The sequence below is a fragment of the Bufo gargarizans genome, chromosome 3 (assembly GCF_014858855.1).
Source record: "Bufo gargarizans isolate SCDJY-AF-19 chromosome 3, ASM1485885v1, whole genome shotgun sequence".
In the NCBI taxonomy this organism is placed as follows: domain Eukaryota; kingdom Metazoa; phylum Chordata; class Amphibia; order Anura; family Bufonidae; genus Bufo; species Bufo gargarizans.
Window position 1 is genome coordinate 232,174,836 of NC_058082.1, and position 21,807 is coordinate 232,196,642.

A 21,807-nucleotide genomic window follows, 5' to 3' on the forward strand; every position below is an offset into this window, starting at 1 on the left:
AGCCCATAGACTTCTATCATGACAGAATGAATAACGGAATGCCTCTAAAGGCATAAGAATTGCATTCTGGTCCGTGGTAACGGAATCCATAACGCAATTCACCTTTTACCAGTAAACGAAGTGTGAACGAATTTCATAACCTGAAATTCACTCATCTCTAATAGATACCACAGGTAGATAGATAGATACCACAGGTAGATAGATAGATACCACAGGTAGATAGATAGATACCACAGGTAGATAGATAGATACCACAGGTAGATAGATACCACAGGTAGATAGATAGATAGATACCACAGGTAGATAGATAGATACCACAGGTAGATAGATAGATACCACAGGTAGATAGATAGATACCACAGGTAGATAGATAGATACCACAGGTAGATAGATACCAAAGGTAGATAGATAGATACCACAGGTAGATAGATAGATACCACAGGTAGATAGATAGATACCACAGGTAGATAGATAGATACCACAGGTAGATAGATAGATACCACAGGTAGATAGATAGATACCACAGGTAGATAGATAGATACCACAGGTAGATAGATACCAAAGGTAGATAGATAGATACCACAGGTAGATAGATAGATACCACAGGTAGATAGATAGATACCACAGGTAGATAGATAGATACCACAGGTAGATAGATAGATACCACAGGTAGATAGATAGATACCACAGGTAGATAGATAGATACCACAGGTAGATAGATAGATACCACAGGTAGATAGATAGATACCACAGGTAGATAGATAGATACCACAGGTAGATAGATAGATACCACAGGTAGATAGATAGATACCACAGGTAGATAGATAGATACCACAGGTAGATAGATAGATACCACAGGTAGATAGATAGATACCACAGGTAGATAGATAGATACCACAGGTAGATAGATAGATAGATACCACAGGTAGATAGATAGATACCACAGGTAGATAGATAGATACCACAGGTAGATAGATAGATACCACAGGTAGATAGATAGATAGATACCACAGGTAGATAGATAGATAGATACCACAGGTAGATAGATAGATACCACAGGTAGATAGATAGATACCACAGGTAGATAGATAGATACCACAGGTAGATAGATAGATACCACAGGTAGATAGATAGATAGATAGATACCACAGGTAGCTAGATACCACAGGTAGATAGATAGATACCACAGGTAGATAGATAGATACCACAGATAGATAGATAGATACCACAGATAGATAGATAGCTACCACAGATAGATAGATACCACAGGTAGATAGATAGATAGATGGATACCACAGGTAGATAGATAGATAGATGGATACCACAGGTAGCTAGATACCACAGGTAGATAGATAGATACCACAGGTAGATAGATAGATACCACAGATAGATAGATAGATACCACAGATAGATAGATAGATAGCTACCACAGATAGATAGATACCACAGGTAGATAGATAGATAGATAGATAGATGGATACCACAGATAGATGGAAACCACAGATAGATACCACAGATAGATAGATACCATAGATAGATGGATACCACAGATATACCATAGATAGATACCACAGATAGATATATTACACATTAACTATTCCATATTAAATTGCTTTAAAATAAAATGTCCAAGCTGTCAGACTGTATTATTCTGGTATAATATTTCGGCAATGCTGTGAGCTAATAGCTGTAAACATAATTATAGAACAGCAGTAAATACATTACCTTTGTTAATCCCATAATGTGTGCACTGGCTGAATGTGTGACACATTATCTCATAGTATACATTACTAACTGGTAAATTTCTTTTGTTAATTTTAAGTATAAATTGCAAGTGTTGACGAAGCATGCGGCAGAGCTTAGTAAGTACATGCCAGAGAAGGTGGAAGAGGACACCAGCAGTATTCTGAGATCACCGATGCCAGGGACAGTGGTGGCCGTTTCCGTTAAGCCTGGTGATATGGTGAGTGCCTCTGATTTATAATTTATATTTAATCTCAAAATTATTTAACTTTTTTACATTCGTGTTATTTTTTTCAATCTGTTTAAAAAAAATGTACATAACATGTATGTATTCATCCCTTTGTGTGGTTATAGTAAAATGATACAAAAGGTAAGGCTCGGTTTCTTGTGTGTAGTCTCGTTTGGATCAAGCCCTACTGTCATCTGCTCATTCTGCTTCACTAGGCACCATTGTCTTTGTCGATGGGAAAGTACAGAATTATCTATAACAACTAGACTTATTATTATAATAAAATGTTCTCCAGATGAATTGTTAGTTCACTCCTCCCATAGGAATACCATTCATACAGATGGAAGCTTTGGGATCGATACTGTTATTTGAGCATCTTTTTATTCAATTTTTACCTTTTCATCTGTTACCGTTCCCAAGTGTATCTGTATACTGTGTGTATGCTGTATGCTCTTAGATGTGTGTGTATGTGTATGTGTGTATATATATATATAATGTTCATTATAAACTCTGATTTTACCTATTCAGATTCCAGTCAGTCAGGGTGATCCCCCCCCCCCCCCCTCCAACGTTTTAAGATTTTGTCGGTGGTGATCAATCCTTTAAATGCAGAGACAAAATGCACCAAGGAGCCAAGGCATTTTCAGTGAAGGGAAAAGGATATGTTAAAAATAATAAAAAGTTGAAATATATCAAAGGTTTCAACAAGGTACAGGAGGGAAGCAAGAGGTCACCTTCTGAAACTAGAGGGTGGGAGGCTCTCGGGAAATGTGAGGAAGTACTTCAAGGGAAGGGTGATGAATTCATGCTATTTACAGTGAGAGAATTCAGATATCCTCAGAACAGACACAAAGCTTGCCTAAAAGGGTAAGGAACCAAAGGATATAAAATGCTCAGAATTTTCACAGCAGCCTAGGTGGGCCTCTCACCATCTGCACTTTTGCATTGTCTTACTGTTTTTATTCTAGGTCACAGATAAAATATCGCCAAGTATATTAAGGTCAATTCACTGTAAGAAAGTTCCATTTTAGTGAACATATGTGACTGATCCATAAATAATGATTTCTCAAGACTACCACTCATTTGGCACAGTTGTGAAAATTTTCATTTTTTTTCCTTCTTAATGATATATGTACCTCAATCCATATAAATAGGTTTAGAAATTTTAAATGGTGAAAAAAAAGTCAGATTTCATGTCTGCATTTTTTGCATTCAGTATGTTGTATTACGGCATTGGGAAACTGCAAAAAGAAAAACCTCTTTCACTGTCCACGTGTTATACATTTCTGACTAAAGGGAATGGAGACCTAAAACCGCTTTAATAAAGATAATATACTGTGCAGAACAGTACAAGAGGTGGACCTCTGGTCGTCCTCGACATCCTTCTTTTTTATTTTTATTTTTTGTGAATAAAAAGAAAATCTAAGACTTTCCCCCACATGTGTTAAACCATTTAGATCAACACATTGGTATCAGTATTTTTCGCCAGGAAAATCCTTACATCACGAATCAAAAGTGCTGTTTTGGTTCACCTCATTTATCAAAGGGCGAATGCTATATTTAAAATGTGTTTTGTTGTAATTGTAGGCTAATAATCCGTCATTTTATAAACAAGTGTGACATATTTTATGCCGAAGAGTTACATTTAATTGTATGTGACAATGCATCTGTGCTCAACTGATTTTTGAATGTGCGCCTCCTTTAAAAGTATGACTTTTTTATATTTTTTATAAAAGTCACATTTATATGATCTGCCATGTGCCTTTTTAACAATTTACACTACCACAGAAGCAAGCTTAATCTTCCGCTACATTTTGCCCTTTTAAGCCTTTTAAGTGAAAAATAAGGGAAAAATTGTTGATATATTTGGCGTAAATCAAAATGCCATTATTTTTGCCTCATTTTACACCATAATTCTGGTGCAAAATGATTAGTAAATGTCCCTCATTCTGTTTCATTAGAAGGCTTTCCTTTGAGGGAGACATGCACACTAATATTCAGTCTAACCATCTATGCAGGATGCTCCTAATTTCATAGATTTTGTATTTTAAGCCCTAACATACAGTTTAACAATTTTGAGGGGTTTCACTGCAATCTGTATTGTTCTTTGCTGAATAAAAAAAAAAAAGAAAGTTACATTTAAATACTCTGCTTCTGTATCCTTCCTGTGAAGGGACTCGAAAGCAGACTGTAAAAAATTGATTCACCTTATCACACATTGTGTGAAACCCATTTCTTCTGCTTATAGACAGTGGGAGATCCAACAGTCAGCATGCCCGAGTGCAGAAGAACAGAGCCCTTTTGAATTGTTATTATATTCAAGGCAGTGGACTCCAAGTCGTTCATGGTCTTTAATATCAATTTAATGAAGGAGCACAGTGCATCCAGTCTTTGGGCTGGGAACGAAGGGTGTATGTGTGTGTTTGTGTATGTATGGTGACTAGAGATGAGCGAATTTCCGGTTATGAAATTCGTTCACGCTTCGTTTACTGATAAAAGGTGAATTGCATTATGGATTTGATTACCACGGACCATAACGCAATTCTATGACAGAATGCCTTTGGAGGCATTCTGTTATTCATTCCGTCATAATAGAAGTCTATGGGCTGCAAAACGGATCTGTCCCATTTCCGTTACGCAGAGGAGTCCTCCCCTGCATAACGGAAATGGGACAGATCCGTTTTGCAGCCCATACACTTCTATTATGAAGGAATGAATAACAGAATGCCTCTAAAGGAATTCCGTTATGCATTCCGTCATAGAATTGCGTTATGGTCTGTGGTAACCGAATCTATAGCGCAATTCACCTTTTGCCAGTAAATGAAGCGTGAATGAATTTAATTACCGGAAATTCGCTCATGTCTAATGGTGAACATGAATGAAAAACATACATTTCGGACTTTTGTGATATTGTTCAACAGAAGCAATTCAGCGCAGTTTTCATTGTAAGAAAGTTGCAGTGGGGGTTTGTCAGATAGTTCTTTTCCTCTGCTGTTTCTAGAACAATTTAGCATAAAGCAGTTGGTATAGGTGTTCTTTATATTTGAGAAAGCAGACATGCCAAAAAGTCTCTATTGTCCCTCAGCTAAAACAGAGGTGTCCACAGTGCTGCTGTTTCAATGCAAGGGCCTATAGACGGTTTGGGAAGCCCATAGTAATTATTAGAGGCACAAGTCTGTACACAGCACCTCTCCATCACCTTTCAATCATGCTCATATACATATATATATCATATTGTATTGACCCCTCATGATTGAAAGTGGAGGATTTCATTAAAACCAATTAAATATTACAATTTATCAAAGTTAATACTTATCAATACCACATAATAAGATGCAAGAGGTGAGCTCAGATCATAAAGAACTCTAATAGAGGGACAAATAAAAAATTTAGAAAATGAAAAAGCATAATAAACTTGAGATTTTTTTTTTAGTAGGCATACTGGTTCCATCATGTAAAGGCCATTAGTGTGACAGCTCAGACTTTATAACAGCAAACTCAGAAATGGCATTCTCCAATTTGGTTTACTACTGTATATGAAATCTCATTTGCAGGATTTAATCTACTTCCTGATCTTTATAGAAACATAGAATGTGTCGGCAGATAAGAACCATTTGGCCCATCTAGTCTGCCCAATATACTGAATACTATGAATAGCCCCTGGCCCTATCTTATATGAAGGATGGCCTTATGCCTATCCCATGCATGCTTAAACTCCTCCACTGTATTTGCAGCTGCCACTTCTGCAGGAAGGCTATTCCATGCATCCACTACTCTCAGTAAAGTAATACTTCCTTATATTACTTTTAAACCTTTGCCCCTCTAATTTAAAACTATGTCCTCTTGTAGCAGTTTTTCTTTTTTTAAATATTCTCTCCTCTTTTACCTTGTTGATTCCCTTTATGTATTTAAACGTTTCTATCATATCCCCTCTATCTCGTCTTTCTTCCAAGCTATACATGTTAAGGTCCTTTAATCTTTCCTGGTAAGTTTTATCCTGCAATCCATGTACCAGTTTAGTAGCTCTTCTCTGAACTCTCTCCAAAGTATCAATATCCTTCTGGAGATATGGTCTCCAGTACTGTGCACAATACTCCAAATGAGGTCTCACTAGTGCTCTGTAGAGCGGCATGAGCACCTCCCTCTTTCTACTGGTAATGCCTCTCCCTATACACCCAAGCATTCTGCTAGCATTTCCTGCTGCGCTATGACATTGTCTGCCTACCTTTAAGTCTTCTGAAATAATGACCCCTAGATCCCTTTCCTCAGATACTGAGGTTAGGACTGTATCACTGATTTTATATTCTGCTCTTGGGTTTTTACGTCCCAGGTGCATTATCTTGCACTTATCAACATTACATTTTAGTTGCCAGATTTTTGACCATTCCTCTAGTTTTCCTAAATCCTTTTCCATTTGGTGTATCCCTCCAGGAACATCAACCCTGTTACAAATCTTTGTGTCATCAGCAAAAAGACACACCTTACCATCGGGGCCTTCTGCAATTTCACTGATAAAGATATTCAACAATATGGGTCCCAGAACAGATCCCTGAGGTACCCCACTGGTAACAAGACCATGGTCTGAATATACTCCATTGACTACAACCTTCTGTTGTCTGTCCCTCAGCCACTGCCTAATCCATTCAACAATATCCTTTTTTTTTTGTCTCTATCATTTGTCCCAATCTTTTGACACTTGCTTTCAGTGCAAATAATTTTTAACTTTACCAAGATTGGTTGGTACTGGCTCACACTGAATGTTTTTCTGTTCTGTTAGGTTTCATTATGATAACTAGAATAGCATTGTCTATTGCCCTATTTTTTCCAGAAATAATACAAATGGAAACCTAATTATAGTAAGATGGAATCCATCAAAATCCAGTATTCAACTAATTAATCGTATCAGTTATGGTTTTTCTAATAACAGAAGCGACGTTGCCAGTGTGAACACAAACGGTGAGCCTAGGAGGAAGCCACTGCCATCTATAGTCTGACCAATATGTGTGCCATCTGTGTATTTGCATCAACTATATCCAGTAAGTTGTCACCACCACTGTAGAAAATCACCATTTTTAATGTCAGATCCAAAACACTGCAATCATATCAATGTGCCTAGAAATTAAAAGATGTTTTAGCCTCCGTGCAAAGCTTGACTGATACTTGTCTGACTTGTCCTTTAGAAGACTGCTCTCTGAGATCATTATTACTGTCGTCTAATGTGATTTCAGAGGCTAGCTGGTGATTATAGCACGCCTGGACTTACATTGTCTTACTTGTTGCTGTAAATAAATAGTACCGTATATACTTAATTGGATAATATATGTGTAAGGCGGCTCACCACTGTTACTACTGGAAACAGGTGCTCTTACCCCAGTTGACTCGCCCTTACAAATGAATTTTGTATATAGTAGTAGTAACGGGCAGGCACTCTATTTATGGGGTCATAGAAAAACCATTTGGTAAGGATATATTTCTTAAAAACACATTTATTCAATCAAACCAATAAAAAGAACATAAAATCCCATTAGCTTCGATATTAATATAAGTAGTGCGGTATTCTAGCAGTCCGGTAATCTAGCAATGTCTTAGCAATACAATATATAAACAAAGATAGCAGCAGTAATTCGACAGTATGTTAGTAGCAGTGTCTATGCAAATAGCAGCAATATTCTAGCAGTACTGTCTTGAAAAAATGGCAACAATATTTTAGCAATGTCGGCAACAGTAGCAGCAGTAATAATAAGGTGCAGTATAGTGCAGCACTGATATAGCCGCAATGGGATTATTCCTTAATCCTCAATACATGGCGGCGTTTGGAAAAAGAACCACAGCAGTTCCTCGGTAATTGCAGTTCCTCTGTGACTGCACTATTGCTGAGATATAAACAGTACTTGATTTGCGAGATAGTTACTTTCTTATTTCGCATATATATATGGAAATTGGTTTACTCACAGTTTGTCTGTCTCCATGTGTGGCCTCCCACACAGTTTGAGAGAACAGACTTACCCGTAGCCCGTTAAGTTTAGAACCTCCGATCGCAGATGTCATCCACACTTGGCGTCCCACATATTCTGGCGGCATCACCGTGTTTCTCCGGATTCCCCTGCTCACTCTCAGGTTGTCTATGGGTTTGCCTCCTCAGTGCGTTGCCGGCGTTCCGCGTGTTGTAAACCGGGAATGGAGTCGGGTAGTTGTGAATGTAATTTTGTTCTTCTTGGAGCACTCCACCGTAGATATTATTTTGAATAGTGGTATACTTGTTCACCAGGCATGTTTCGTAGCATAAACTTGCTCCTTCCTCAGTGGCCGCACTACTTATATTAATATCGGAGCTAATGGGATTTTATGTTCTTTTTATTGGTTTGATTGAATAAATGTGTTTTTAAGAAATATATCCTTACCAAATGGTTTTTCTATGACCCCATAGAGTGCCTGCACGTTACTACTACTATATACTTAAAGAGGACCTTTCACCAGAATAAAACATCTAAACTAACTATACAGGCATGTAGAGCGGCGCCCAGGGATCCCCCTGCACTTATTGTTATACCTGGGCGCCGCTCCGTTCTCCAGTTATAGCCTCCGGTATCTTCATAGTTAGGCTCCACCCAGGGGAACCTGACGGCGTCTCTTTCTCCTATGCTGTAGGGCTGGCCAATCACAGCGCTCAGCTCATAGCCTGAGAGGCTTTTTTCTCTCTCAGGCTATGAGCTGAGCGCTGCGATTGGCCAGCGCTACAGCATAGGAGAAAGAGACGCTGTCAGGTTCCCCTGGGTGGAGCCTAACTATGAAGATACCAGAGCCTATACCGGGCGAACGGAGCGGCGCCCAGGTATAACAATAAGTGCAGGGGGATCCCTGGGTGCCGCTCTACATGCCTGTATAGTTAGTTTAGATGTTTTATTCTGGTGAAAGGTCCTCTTTAATTGTCGTAAACCAATGAATCCAAATGTGAATGGAGAAGAAATATTACTGCATGAGTGATGTACCAAATTGTACCCAAAGTAATTAGAGTCTTGCCTTAAAGCGGTTCTGCAGTTCTTTTAAACCGATGATTTATGCTCTGGATAGATGATCAGCATCTGATCGGCGGGGGTCAGACACCCAGGACCCCCGCCGATCAGCTGTTTGAGAAGGCAGCGACACTGGCAGTAGTGCAGCTGCCTTCTCGCTGTTTACCGCAGGCCCAGCGACGTCCCGACTAGCATCATTGGCCTGGGCGCGGCTGAGCTCCATTCAAGTGAACAGAGCTTAGCCCCACCCAGGCCATTGATACTAGTCATGATGTCACTGGGCCTGAGGGAAACCGAGAGCTCAAACAGAGGATAGATCATCAGTTTAAAAGAACTGCAGAACCCCTTTAATACTTCATCTACCCTAGACTTTGGCCTGGTCTTTAGTCTTCTACTAGTTTAGTCACCACAGCAAGTGTCTGTCAAATGACACCTTTCCTACCTTCAAATTAATATACATACAGGTGAAACTCCAAAAATTAGAATATTGTGCAGAGTTCAGTTATTCCAGTAATGCAACTTAAAAGGTGAAACTAATATAAGATAGACTCATTACATGCAAAGCGAGATAGTTCAAGCCTTTATTTGTTATCATTTAGATGATTATGGCTTACAGTTTATGAAACCCCAAAGTCACAATCTCAGGTACCCTTTGCTCAGGGGGTATGGATTAATTAGCTGACTAGGGTGTGGCACTTTGAGCCTAGAATATTGAACCTTTTCACAAAATTCAAATTTTTAGTTACATTAATGCAACTCTAAAGTGCATTACTAAAATCAATGAACTTTTGCACAATATTCAAATTTTTCGAGTTTCACCTGTATACCTAAACATAAACTTGCTGATATTCTACATTTTTCTATGGGTTCAGTTATGTAACATAACCATCCATTGTCTGTCATTGGTCCCACCTATATTTTCCTGGTCTTAAGTTTTGATGCTTAAAGGGGTTGTCTCACTTAAAAAGCAAATGCATTTATCATGTAGAGAAAGTTAATACAAGGCCTCCTTCGCTGGCTGGATTCATTTTTCCATCACATTATGCACTGCTCATTCCCATTGTTATCACCACCCTGCAATCCAGCAGTATTGGCCGTGCTTGCACACTATAGGAAAAAGCACTGACCTGTGGCTGAGACTGGGAGCACACGCAGGCACGTATGCGCAGTGAAATGCTTTTATAAAGTGACATAAGTCCTCCTGCTTGTAGTTTGCATGGGTAGCCACCATTTAAAGGGGGGACTAGATCAAAATGAGCATATTTGAAAAAAAAAGCAAACAACATTCTTAATCTAAAAATGATGCCAGGGGTAACTGAATGTAAAGCCCCATGAGCTGGACCTCATCTGACCTAATTATATTCTTACATAAATATGGTCAGTATAGCAGTATGAGAAAACCATGTCCAAGTAGTGTCATCCACCTTTCCGTTCTTTGTTTTCCCGTTCAGTGCAGTTCCTCCTTGTGTTTAAGAATAAAATCTGACAGACTGGTTACTAGGATTGTTTAACAACCTCCTATATCTAGGAACTAGCCAGCTTGGCTGAATTGGCAGCAAACTGCTGGCAGAAAAGGGGAAAATATTTGATTGCAGTCAATTTATGTCAATCACAATATATCAGGCTGCAGGGTTAATATAGCTTTGTAAAGGAAAGCTTAAAATATTTTGTTTTTTTGTGTAATAACCCCTTATAATACAATAGGCTCGTGACACGAGGGGTGCATTTTCTTTCCTGCTGGTTCAGTGGTGTCAGTGGTCATTAAAGCTTTTCTCCAGGAATTAATAAAACTACTGAAAATACTTAAATATTACTTTATTATAAATACATTCCCAGATACCTTTACTAGTTATAATTAGAGATGAGCGAATTTCATATTTTGAAATTAGTTAACACTTCATTTGTTGTTGGTTAAAGGTGAATTGCGTTATGGATTCCGTTACCACGGACCATAATGCAATTCTATGACGGAATGCATAACGGAATTGCACAGGAGCGGAAATTCTCTAGTTATAATAGCTTGTTTTGTTTAGGTAGAAATCATCATGGAAATAAAATGGCCACTGTCCTGTCAGTCTACTTTCACACTAGCGTTTTTGCTGGATGCGGCAGGGTTCAGCAAAAGCGCTTCCGTTATTGATAATACAACCATCTGCATCCGTTATGAACGGATCCGGTTGTATTATCTTTAACATACCCCAGACGGATCCATCATGAACTACATTGAAAGTCAAAGGGGGACGGATCCGTTTTCCATTGTGTCAGAGAAAATGGATCTGTCCCCATTGATTTGCATTGTGGGTCATGACGGATCCGTCTTGCTCTGCATCCCAGGACGGATAGCAAACTGCAGCATGCTGCGGTTTGCTCTCCGGTATGAGAATGGAACGGAATGCATTTTGGAGCATTCTGTTCTGTTCAGTTACGTTTTGTCCCCAATGACAATGAATGGGGACAAAACTGAAGCGTTTTTTTCCGGTATTGAGACCCTATAACGGATCTTAATATTGGAAAATATTAACGCTAGTGTGAAAGTAGCCTTAGTCCCACAGCAGATCAAGTTACTACACTTGATCTTCGCCAAATGGTTGAGAAGTGATACACAGCAGGTCAAGTTACTTCAGAACACTGAGCTATAGAGCTGCCTCATCTCTGCTCTGCTTGTCAGAGATTATGATTTTGAATGCAGCTAATAAAATCTTCATCTGGATCTCTGTAGGAATGGAGTTAATGAGGAGACAGCTGAAGTAAAAAGAGGATGGACAAACAGACTGTGGTAATGGTAATATAACTGACTGCATACAAGTGCTGCTGCTCATTAGTCACACTGCCACCCTCCACTACTTCAGCTGTCTCCTAATGACATCCATTCCCACCGAGATCTAGCTGAAGATCTTATCGCCTATTGCCATTATCATAATCCCTAACAAGTAGAGCAGAGAGGATGATGGGGCAGCTGTTAAGCTCAGTGTTCTGAAGTAACTTGTCTTGCTGTGTGATTAGGACTGGTTAGGTTAGATTAGATTAGGATGACGGCAATTTTATTTTCCCTGCTCCTAGACAAAATGAGCCATTATAACTAATTTAAATTTATTTGGGTAATTATTTTTAATAAAGCAATATTTAAAGGGACTCTGTCACCAGTTTCTAACCCCCCCTTTTAAAACTATTGTTCTCTCCATGGTGCCCTTGTCATTACAAAGCTGTTGTTATAAGATAAATCCGCTGTGTAGTTTTGATAAAAATCGCTTTTATCTAACCTGTCAATCTTCTGGATAAGGTGCCCAGGGCGTTTCTGAAGGTCTGAATCTGCCGCTCTCCGCCGCCGCCGTTGGTGCCCAGCTCCTCCCATGATCCTTTCAGCGCCACCTCGATGTAATGAAATCCGCCTCCGGCTCTCCTCAGTGCCCCCTCCTCCTTTTCAAAGATCCCGCGCGTGCGCACAGGCCTGTGCCTGATGCGCCCGTGCGGACTTTTAGATTCTGCCTCGTTGAGCGAAGCGCGCGTTCGCGCATGTTCGCGCGCGTGCATTCGCGCGCGTTCGCGCGTGCATGCGCATGCGCACTTCGCTCAACGAGGCAGAATCTAAAAGTCCGCACGGGCGCATCAGGCACAGGCCTGTGCGCACGCGCGGGATCTTTGAAAAGGAGGAGGGGGCACTGAGGAGAGCCGGAGGCGGATTTCATTACATCCAGGTGGCGCTGAAAGGATCATGGGAGGAGCTGGGCACCAACGGCGGCGGCGGAGAGCGGCAGATTCAGACCTTCAGAAACGCCCTGGGCACCTTATCCAGAAGATTGACAGGTTAGATAAAAGCGATTTTTATCAAAACTACACGGCGGATTTATCTTATAACAACAGCTTTGTAATGACAAGGGCACCATGGAGAGAACAATAGTTTTAAAAGGGGGGGTTAGAAACTGGTGACAGAGTCCCTTTAAGTATTTTCAGTAATTTTCTTTTCTTTATTCATGGAAAAACCCCTTTAACCACCTAATAGTTTTGCCAAAACTCAGCTCGGGCTCTTGGAAAAGCCCTTAACTGTTCTGCCTGTGCCCAACTCTGGCAGAAGAGGGAGAAGTGGGGGTTGCTTTAGCTGCACAGATCTCCTGATTGATTTCATACAAAATGACGGCATTAGCAAACATAAGCAGGAGATATCACTGTTAGAAATGAGGTCGGGAATAAATGCGGTAAAACCTGCTTTTAATTTCACTTTTAGCTGCATTCACTGCCATCCCGATTTCGAACGGTGATATCTTCCTATGTAGTGAACATAATGCTGTATTGTTTGAAAGCCTGGAATGTCAGCTTTAAAACAATACAAAGCTCATATATCTAATTGCTACCTATCCAGAGATATTAGCAGGCAAATCAGACGCTCCGTCCCCTTCAGTCTGGGGGGCAGTCCAGGAGCTGACAGTCTGCAGGAGGAAAATAGTAAATAATATATGTAAATTTAGCATTATCATCATTGTAGTGACCCACATAATAAAATTATGTTATGCATACCACACAGTGAACACTGTAATTAAATTCCACACAATAATGTTAAAATTGCAAAAAAAAAATCTTTCCCCCTAAAAAATTTATAAGTTATTTAATGTACCATATACAGTTGTGTTCAAAATAATAGCAGTCAGACATCACTAACCTGATCAGTCACTGTTTTTGGTAGAAATTATATTTCTACATGGCAAATAATTTACTAGACTAGAAGGTGTAGTACAGTAATAGCAACCCAACAGTCATGATATGCATGCTGCTGATTCTGTGTAATTGAAAGGGGCATGTTCAAAATAATAGCAGTGTGGAGTTCAATTAGTGATGTCATTCATTCTTTGAAAAACAGGTGGCAATTATTGCCCTTATTTAAGGAAGGAAGGCAGCAAATGTTGTACATGCTGGTTACAGTGCATTACTCTGTGAAATTCTGAGGAAAATGGTTCGTTCCAGACATTCTTCAGAAGAACAGTGTACCTCGATTAAAAAGTTGATCGGAGAGGGGAAAACATATAAAGAAGTGCAGAAAATGAGGCTGCTCAGCTAAAATGATCGCAAATGCTTTAAAATGGCAACCAAAACCTGAAAGATGTAGAAGAAATCGAAAAACTACCATTCAAATGGATAGAAAAATAGCCAAAATGGCAAGGACTCGGCCAACAATCAGCTCCAGGAAGATCAAAGAAGGTCCAAAGTTACCTGTGGGTACTGTTATAATTAGAGGACGCCAATGTGAAGCCAAGCTATCTGAAAGAAGGCCCCCGCAAAGTTCCACTGTTGAAAAAAAGACATGTGCTGAACAGGTTACAATTTACCAAAGAGCACATTGACTGGCCTAAAGAGACATTTTGTGAACTGATGAAAGTAAGATTGTTCTTTTTGGGTCTATTGGCCGGAGAAAGTTTCAGACGACCCCCAAACACTGAATTCAAGACAGTGAAGCATGGTGGCGCAAGCATCATGATTTGCGGATGTTTCTCATACTACGGTGTTGGGCCTATTTATCGCATACGAGGGATCATGGATCAGTTTGAATACATCAAAATACTTGAAGAGGTCATGATGCCTTATGCTGAAGAGGAAATGCCCTTGAAATGGGTGTTCCAACAAGACAACGACCCCAAACACACCAGTAAACTTGCAACATCTTAGTTCCAGACCAACAAGATTGACGTTATGGAGTGGTCAGCCCAATCCCTGGATCTTAATCCAATAGAAAACTTGTGGGGTGACATTAAAAAACTGCAGTTTCTGAAGCAAAACCAAGAAATAGAGAAGAACTTTGGAATGTAGTCCAATCATCCTGGGCTGGAATACCTGTTCACAGAGGCCAGAAGTTGGTTGACTTCATGCAGCACAGATGTACAGCAGTTCTCAGAAACAGTGGTTATACAACTAAATATTAGTTAAGTGATTCAAAGGAAAGCTAAATCTTCAAAAATTTTCAGTTTATATAGTGAATGTTTGAGTTTGTAAAGAATACTACAAACACTGCTATTTTTTTTTTAATAGTCTAATATTCACTTTTCTTCAATTTTTTTTTTAGAAGAACAGCACAAATTTTCTTCATGTTTTGATTTGGAATAGAATGTGTTAGTGTTCCCAGTGCATTTGTGTGTATGGAAATACAAGCTATTAGAAGGAATTTGAGCTTTATTCACTTTTTTTAAACACACTGCTATTAATTTGAACACAACTGTATATACCCCAAAATGGTTCCTAAAAAAACTATAAATAATCCTACAAAATAAAATAAAAGATTTTTTTTTTTAAAAACTTATGACTGCTGGAACACGAAGAGGGAAAATGTTACTGGTCCTTAAGGCTAAAATGTAGTTAAGGGGTCAAAAATGCAATTGTGTCGCCTGAGTTGTGTTACTTCAGACACATACTAAAAATCTACAATTAAAAAAGTAACATTTTTGGGAGGGTTATAATTACAATAATTTGACTGTGTTAGGAGGTTAAAATGAGTGAGAAGGGCATCAATACATCAGTTTTAAATTCACTGTACGTTTCCACATAGTTATTAACCAATTGTTATTATTGTGCTATTTATCATAGTAGAACCTCAGATTTGGCCCATAACATGGACCTTATTTTAGTGTAACTTTGCTTAAATAAAAATGTTTTCCTAATAAAATTGTAAGTGAAGAACCTGATAGAAGAGACTTGTGTTTTACTGATGGAAATCTCATTGGTGGAATTTATCCTGGGGGGACTTTTAGAGGTCAGTTTAGCAGAGTCTATACTGATGAAAGTTGTGCCAAATTTATTAAATGTCAAACACATCTTTTGATAAATTTGGCGTATCTTTAAGCCTAACACTTTTGTGCCACTCCTTTTTTACTTTATTCTTACTGGAGTGAGTTTGCAACTTTTACCAGTGATGAATCTGGAGTGAAGCTAATTAACGTAACTAACCACACCCACCAACTTTTCAAAACTGAAATGGTGAAAAAATGCAAAACCCTGTGATGTTTTTACCAAAGTAAACACAAAAATTGAAAAGCCCCATTTAGCAATTTTGTAAATCCAGAATCCTGGAGCGCAGGACCTTTCAATCCCCACAGGCGCAACCTCTTTATTTGCAGGTTTTGGTTTTGGCAGACTGAAATATGGAGCGAGGCTTATCAAGATCAACATTTTCAGTCTTTATACCCCCTACATCACTAGAGACAGCACTTAAGGTGCACACCTTGTGATAAATTTACCCCTTAAGTCCAGTCCCTAAACATAGGGCATGCTTGAACGTGCAGCGGGTGCAATAGCCACTGGGTTTCTGCTATTTTAAATAGCAGAGACCCGCGCCATAAGGCTAATCGCATACATTTTACCCTTCAGATGCCGTGGTCAAATGTGACAGCCTTTCCTGTAACAGCGTTCCCAGACTGAGATCGGGGAACCTGCTACATCGCTGAAATAGCCCGAATCCCCAAGCAGGTTTTGGTGTCTATTTCAAGAATATACCAAAACAGGCCACTAGGTGGCAGCATTGTATTGTTATATTGCAAATGAGATGTTCAATTATGGCTATTCAGCCATCAATGAACACAATGGGCAATCTAATGATTGACAGTTATTGTCACCCAAGGTCACTTGGGTAATAAAAAGTGATAAAAAAAAAAAGTCACACAGTCTTAAAATTGGTATCACTAAAAAGAACAGAACGTCATTCAAAAAATGAGCCCTCACACAACCATATACACATAACTACAAAAAGTTATAGGGGTCAGAATATGGTTATATTTTACCGCATAGTGTACAGTGTAAAAATTTTTTAACCTCTTCAGGACACATGACGTACCGGTACGTCATGATGCCCTGGTACTTAAGGACACATGACGTACCGGTACGTCATGTGTTGTTTCGATCACTGCCGCCCGGCTGGCAGTGATCGGAACAAGGTGCCTGCACAAATCATTGAGCAGGCACCTAGGCTAAATGCGCGGGGGGGTCCCGTGACCCCCCCATGTCGGCGATCGCAACAAACCGCAGGTCAATTCAGACCTGCGGTTTGATGCGCTTTTTGCCGTTTCTGATCCCTGCGGTCCCTGACCGCGGGGATCAGAAACTTTACAATGCCCAGAATATATATGTTATTCCTCCCCCTGCACCCCTGAATGATATTATGTGGGCGGGTGGTGCAGGGGGAGGGTTGCGGGCGGTGCGGGAGGCGGGCGGTGCGGCAGGCGGGATCGCGATCCCCTGCCCGCCTCCCATTGCGTAATCGTTGGTGTAGAGTGGGTATACCAGGGTGCCAGCACATTGCTGGCACCCTGGTATAAACGGCTGACATCGTTGATGCGATGTCAGCCGTTTAACCCTTTCCATACAGCGGTCCGTACGGACCGCTGTATGGAAAAGGTTAACAGCGCAGGGAGCTCCCTCCCTCTCCGATCGGGGGGCTGCTGTGCCTTTGCAGCCCCCCGATGGGAGAGGGAGAGAGCCCCCAGACAGCCCCCCGACACCCCAGTCCTTACCCTTCCCCGTCTGCGAAGTTGTGGCAGACGGGGAAGGTTCCCATGGCAACAGGACGCCTGCTCAGGCGTCCTGCTGTCCATGGTGCTGAACAGATCTGTGCTGAAAGCATAGATCTGTTCAGTGTAAGTAAAATACAGTGCAGTACCCTATATAGAGTACAGTACTGTATTATATAGACATCAGACCCACTGGATCTTCAAGAACCAAGTGGGTCTGGGTAAAAAAAAAAGTTAAAAAAAGTGAAAAAAAAGTAAAAATCAAAAAACACATTTATCACTGATTAAAAATGAAAAAAATTAAATTCCCTACACATGTTTGGTATCGCCGCGTCCGTAACGACCTGATCTATAAAACGGTAATGTTACTTTACCCGAATGGTGAACGCCATAAAAATAACAAATTAAAAACTATGATAAAATAGAAATTTTGCCCACCTTACTTCCCAAAAAAAGGTAATAAAAGTGATCAAAAAAGTCGCATGTACGCCAAAATTGTAACAATCAAACCGTCATCTCATCCCGCAAAAAATGAGACCCTACTTAAGATAATCGCCCAAAAACTGAAAAAACTATGGCTCTTAGACTATGAAAACACTAAAACATCATTTTTTTTGTTTCAAAAATGAAATCATTGTGTAAAACTTACATAAATAAAAAAAAGTATACATATTGGGTATTGCCGCGTCCGTATGGACCGGCTCTATAAAAATATCACATGACCTAACCCCTCAGGTGACCACCGTAAAAAAATAAAAATAAAAACGGTGTAAAAAAAGCAATTTTTGGTCATCTTACATCACAAAAAGTGCAATAGCAAGCGATCAAAAAATCATATGCACCCCAAAATAGTGCCAATCAAACCGTCATCTCATCCCGCAAAAAATGAGACCCTACTCAAGATAATCGCCCAAAAACTGAAACACCTATGGCTCTTAGACTATGTAGACACTAAAACTTTTTTTGTTTTAAAAATGAAATCATTGTGTAAAACTTACATAAATAAAAAAAATTGTATACATATTAGGTATCGCCGCGTCCGTGACATCCTGCTCTATAAAATTACCACATGATCTACCCTGTCAGATAAATGTTGTAAATAACAAAAAAAAAAATGTGCCAAAAAGGTATTTCTTGTTACCTTGCCGCACAAAAAGTGTAATATAGAGCAACCAAAAATCATATGTACCCTAAACTAGTACCAACAAAACTGCCACCCTATCCCGTAGTTTCTAAAATGGGGTCACTTTTTTTGAGTTTCTACTCTAGGGGTGCATCAGGGGGGCTTCAAATGGGACATGGTGTCAAAAAACCAGTCCAGCAAAATCTGCCTTCCAAAAACCGTATGGCATTCCTTTCCTTCTGCGCCCCGCCGTGTGCCCGTACAGTGGTTTACGACCACATATGGGGTGTTTCTGTAAACTACAGAATTAGGGCCATGAATAATGAGTTTTGTTTGGCTGTTAACCCTTTCTTTGTAACTGGAAAAAAAATATTAAAATGGAAAATCTGCCAAAAAAGTGAAATTTGGAAATTGTATCTCTATTTTCCATTAAATCTTGTGCAACACCTAAAGGGTTAAAAATGTATGTAAAATCAGTTTTGAATACCTTGAGGGGTGTAGTTTCTTAGATGGGGTCACTTTTATGGAGTTTCTACTCTAGGGGTGCATCAGGGGGCTTCAAATGGGACATGGTGTCAAAAAACCTGTCCAGCAAAATCTGACTTCCAAAAACCAAACGGCGCACCTTTCACTCTACGCCCCGCTGTGTGGCCGTACAGTAGTTTACGGCCACATATGGGGTGTTTATGTAAACGGCAGAGTCAGGGCAATAAAGATACAGTCTTGTTTGGCTGTTAACCCTTGCTTTGTTAGTGGAAAAAATGGGTTAAAATGGAAAATAAGGCAAAAAAATGAAATTTTCAAATTTCATCCCCATTTGCCAATAACTCTTGTGCAACACCTAAAGGGTTAACGACGTATGTAAAATCAGTTTTGAATACCTTGAGGGGTGTAGTTTCTTAGATGGGGTCACTTTTATGGAGTTTCTACTCTAGGGGTGCATCAGGGGGCTTCAAATGGGACATGGTGTAAATAAACCAGTCCATAAAAATCAGCCTTTCAAAAACCAAACGGCGCACCTTTCACTGTACGCCCCGCTGTGTGGCCGTACAGTAGTTTACGGCCACATATTGGGTGTTTCTGTAAACGGCAGAGTCAGGGCAATAAAGATACAGTCTTGTTTGGCTGTTAACCCTTGCTTTGTTAGTGGAAAAAATGGGTGAAAATGGAAAAATAAACAAAAAAATGAAATTCTCAAATTTCATCCCCATTTGCCAATAACTCTTGTGCAACACCTAAAGGGTTAACGACGTATGTAAAATCAGTTTTGAATACCTTGAGGGGTGTAGTTTCTTAGATGGGGTCATTTTTGTGAGTTTTCTATTATCTAAGCCTCACAATATGACTTCAAACCTGAACTGGTCCATAAAAAGTGGGATTTTGAAGATTTCTGAAAATTTTCAAAATTTGCTTCTAAACTTCTAAGCCTTGTAACATCCCCAAAAAATAAAATATCATTCCCAAAATGCTACAAACATGAAGTAGACATATGGGGAATGTCAAATCATCACAATTTTTGGGGGTATTACTATGTATTACAGAAGTAGAGAAACTGAAACTTTGAAATTTGCAAATTTTTGAGATTTTTTGGTAAATTAGGTATTATTTTGTGCAAAAAAAATAATTTTTTTGACTTCATTTTACCAGTGTCATGAAGTACAATATGTGACGAAAAAACAATCTCAGAACGGCCTGGATAAGTCAAAGCGTTTTAAAGTTATCAGCACTTAAAGTGACACTGGTCAGATTTGCAAAAAATGGCCTGGTCCTAAGGTGTAAAAAGGCTGTGTCCCTAAGGGGTTAATAAAAACCTTTATCAGATTTCCCCCCCCCCCAAATCTACCCAATTTAGAATTTTTTCCCCGCTTCCTACTACATGGTATGCAACCGTAAATGGTATCGTTAGAAAGTACAACTTGTCCCGCAAAAAATAAGCCCTCATATGGCTATGTGAAGGGAAAAATAAAAAAGTTAGGACTATGGGAAGGTGGGGAGTGAAAAACGCAAAAAAGGAAAATCTCAGGGTCCTGAAGGGGTTAAACATATCCTGGGCGGTCAATGCGCCTAGAATGAATTCTATGCCAGGAAACTTGCGTAAATGATAATAAATCTGCTGGGGCCAATGGCCCCACCCGCATCAAACCCCGCCGTGACCCCTTTTGGAAAGTGGCAAGGGTGGAAGTAAAATACCATCTACGCAAAACAATTTCCACAGAGGACATTTAAAGGGGTTTTCCCGGTTTTTAATATTGATGACCTTTCTTCAGGATAGGTCATGAATATCAGATCATTGGGATCAGACTCCTGACACCCCTCTCAGCTGTTTGAGGAGGCTTTAATACATTGGTGAGCACCTTGCAGCTAACCAAACACAGCACCATCCATTTGATAGCAACTGTGCTTGGTATCCCAGATCAGCCCTCTCACTTGAACGGGACTTAGCTGCACCAAGGCCATGTGACCAATTAATGTGACATCACTGGCCGAGTAAGAGGCTAGAGCATGGCAATCTCTTCAATTAGCTGATCGTCAGGGGTGTCAGGAGTTGGACTCCCACCGATTAAGTATTTGATGACCTATCCTGAATTCAAGAAACCCCCTTTAAAAAGTAGCAAACCGAGTTTGTGACTTCCTAACGCCAGTTTTCTGGTGTTTGGAGATTACAAATTCCCTCCTTAGTTTCCAGAAATATATGTTTTTTTAACACAGCAACATGTATGCTAAACAGCATAAGTAAATGTGGCTGTTTGCACTGAATTATTAGTGTTGTACCTAATTTATGGAGGCATCGTTTGTATGCTATTAAAGTGCAACTTTTTCTTCCTCTTCTTACAGTCCTCTTCATCTTATAAATCTGTATATTTGGCCTTCATTCCAAGTAACACAAAGTGACAGCTGGTTTCTAATCCTGTTAACAGCCTTCTCAGTAGAATGTCATGACAAATCTTGTCCACCCACCTACTACATTTGAGCTGGAGAATGAGGCGCAGCAACATATTTAGTTGGGACCGAAACGACATGCGTTCAGAAGACATTGACATCCTATTTATTTGAAGATTTGCGTAGTTTAGCACATGACAAACATTCTCCGTTTTAGAGCCTGGTACAATTTTTAAGATGGGGAAAGAACCTTGCATTGATTTAGTATTTACAGACACTACTCTGTTACATTATTATTTGTAATGGACCCTGCAATGTGTGAGGAAGTTGTAATTG

General features: G+C 39.7%; 1 protein-coding gene across 1 annotated transcript in view; it reads left to right on the forward strand.

The window, feature by feature from the left end:
- PCCA (propionyl-CoA carboxylase subunit alpha) overlaps positions 1-21,807 on the forward strand; it is a 476,636-nt gene that overhangs the window by 447,602 nt on the left and 7,227 nt on the right. The window contains exon 22 of the mRNA XM_044286403.1: positions 1,823-1,963. Within this exon, the coding sequence (XP_044142338.1) occupies positions 1,823-1,963 (141 nt within the window). The remainder of the gene's footprint in view (positions 1-1,822; positions 1,964-21,807) is intronic.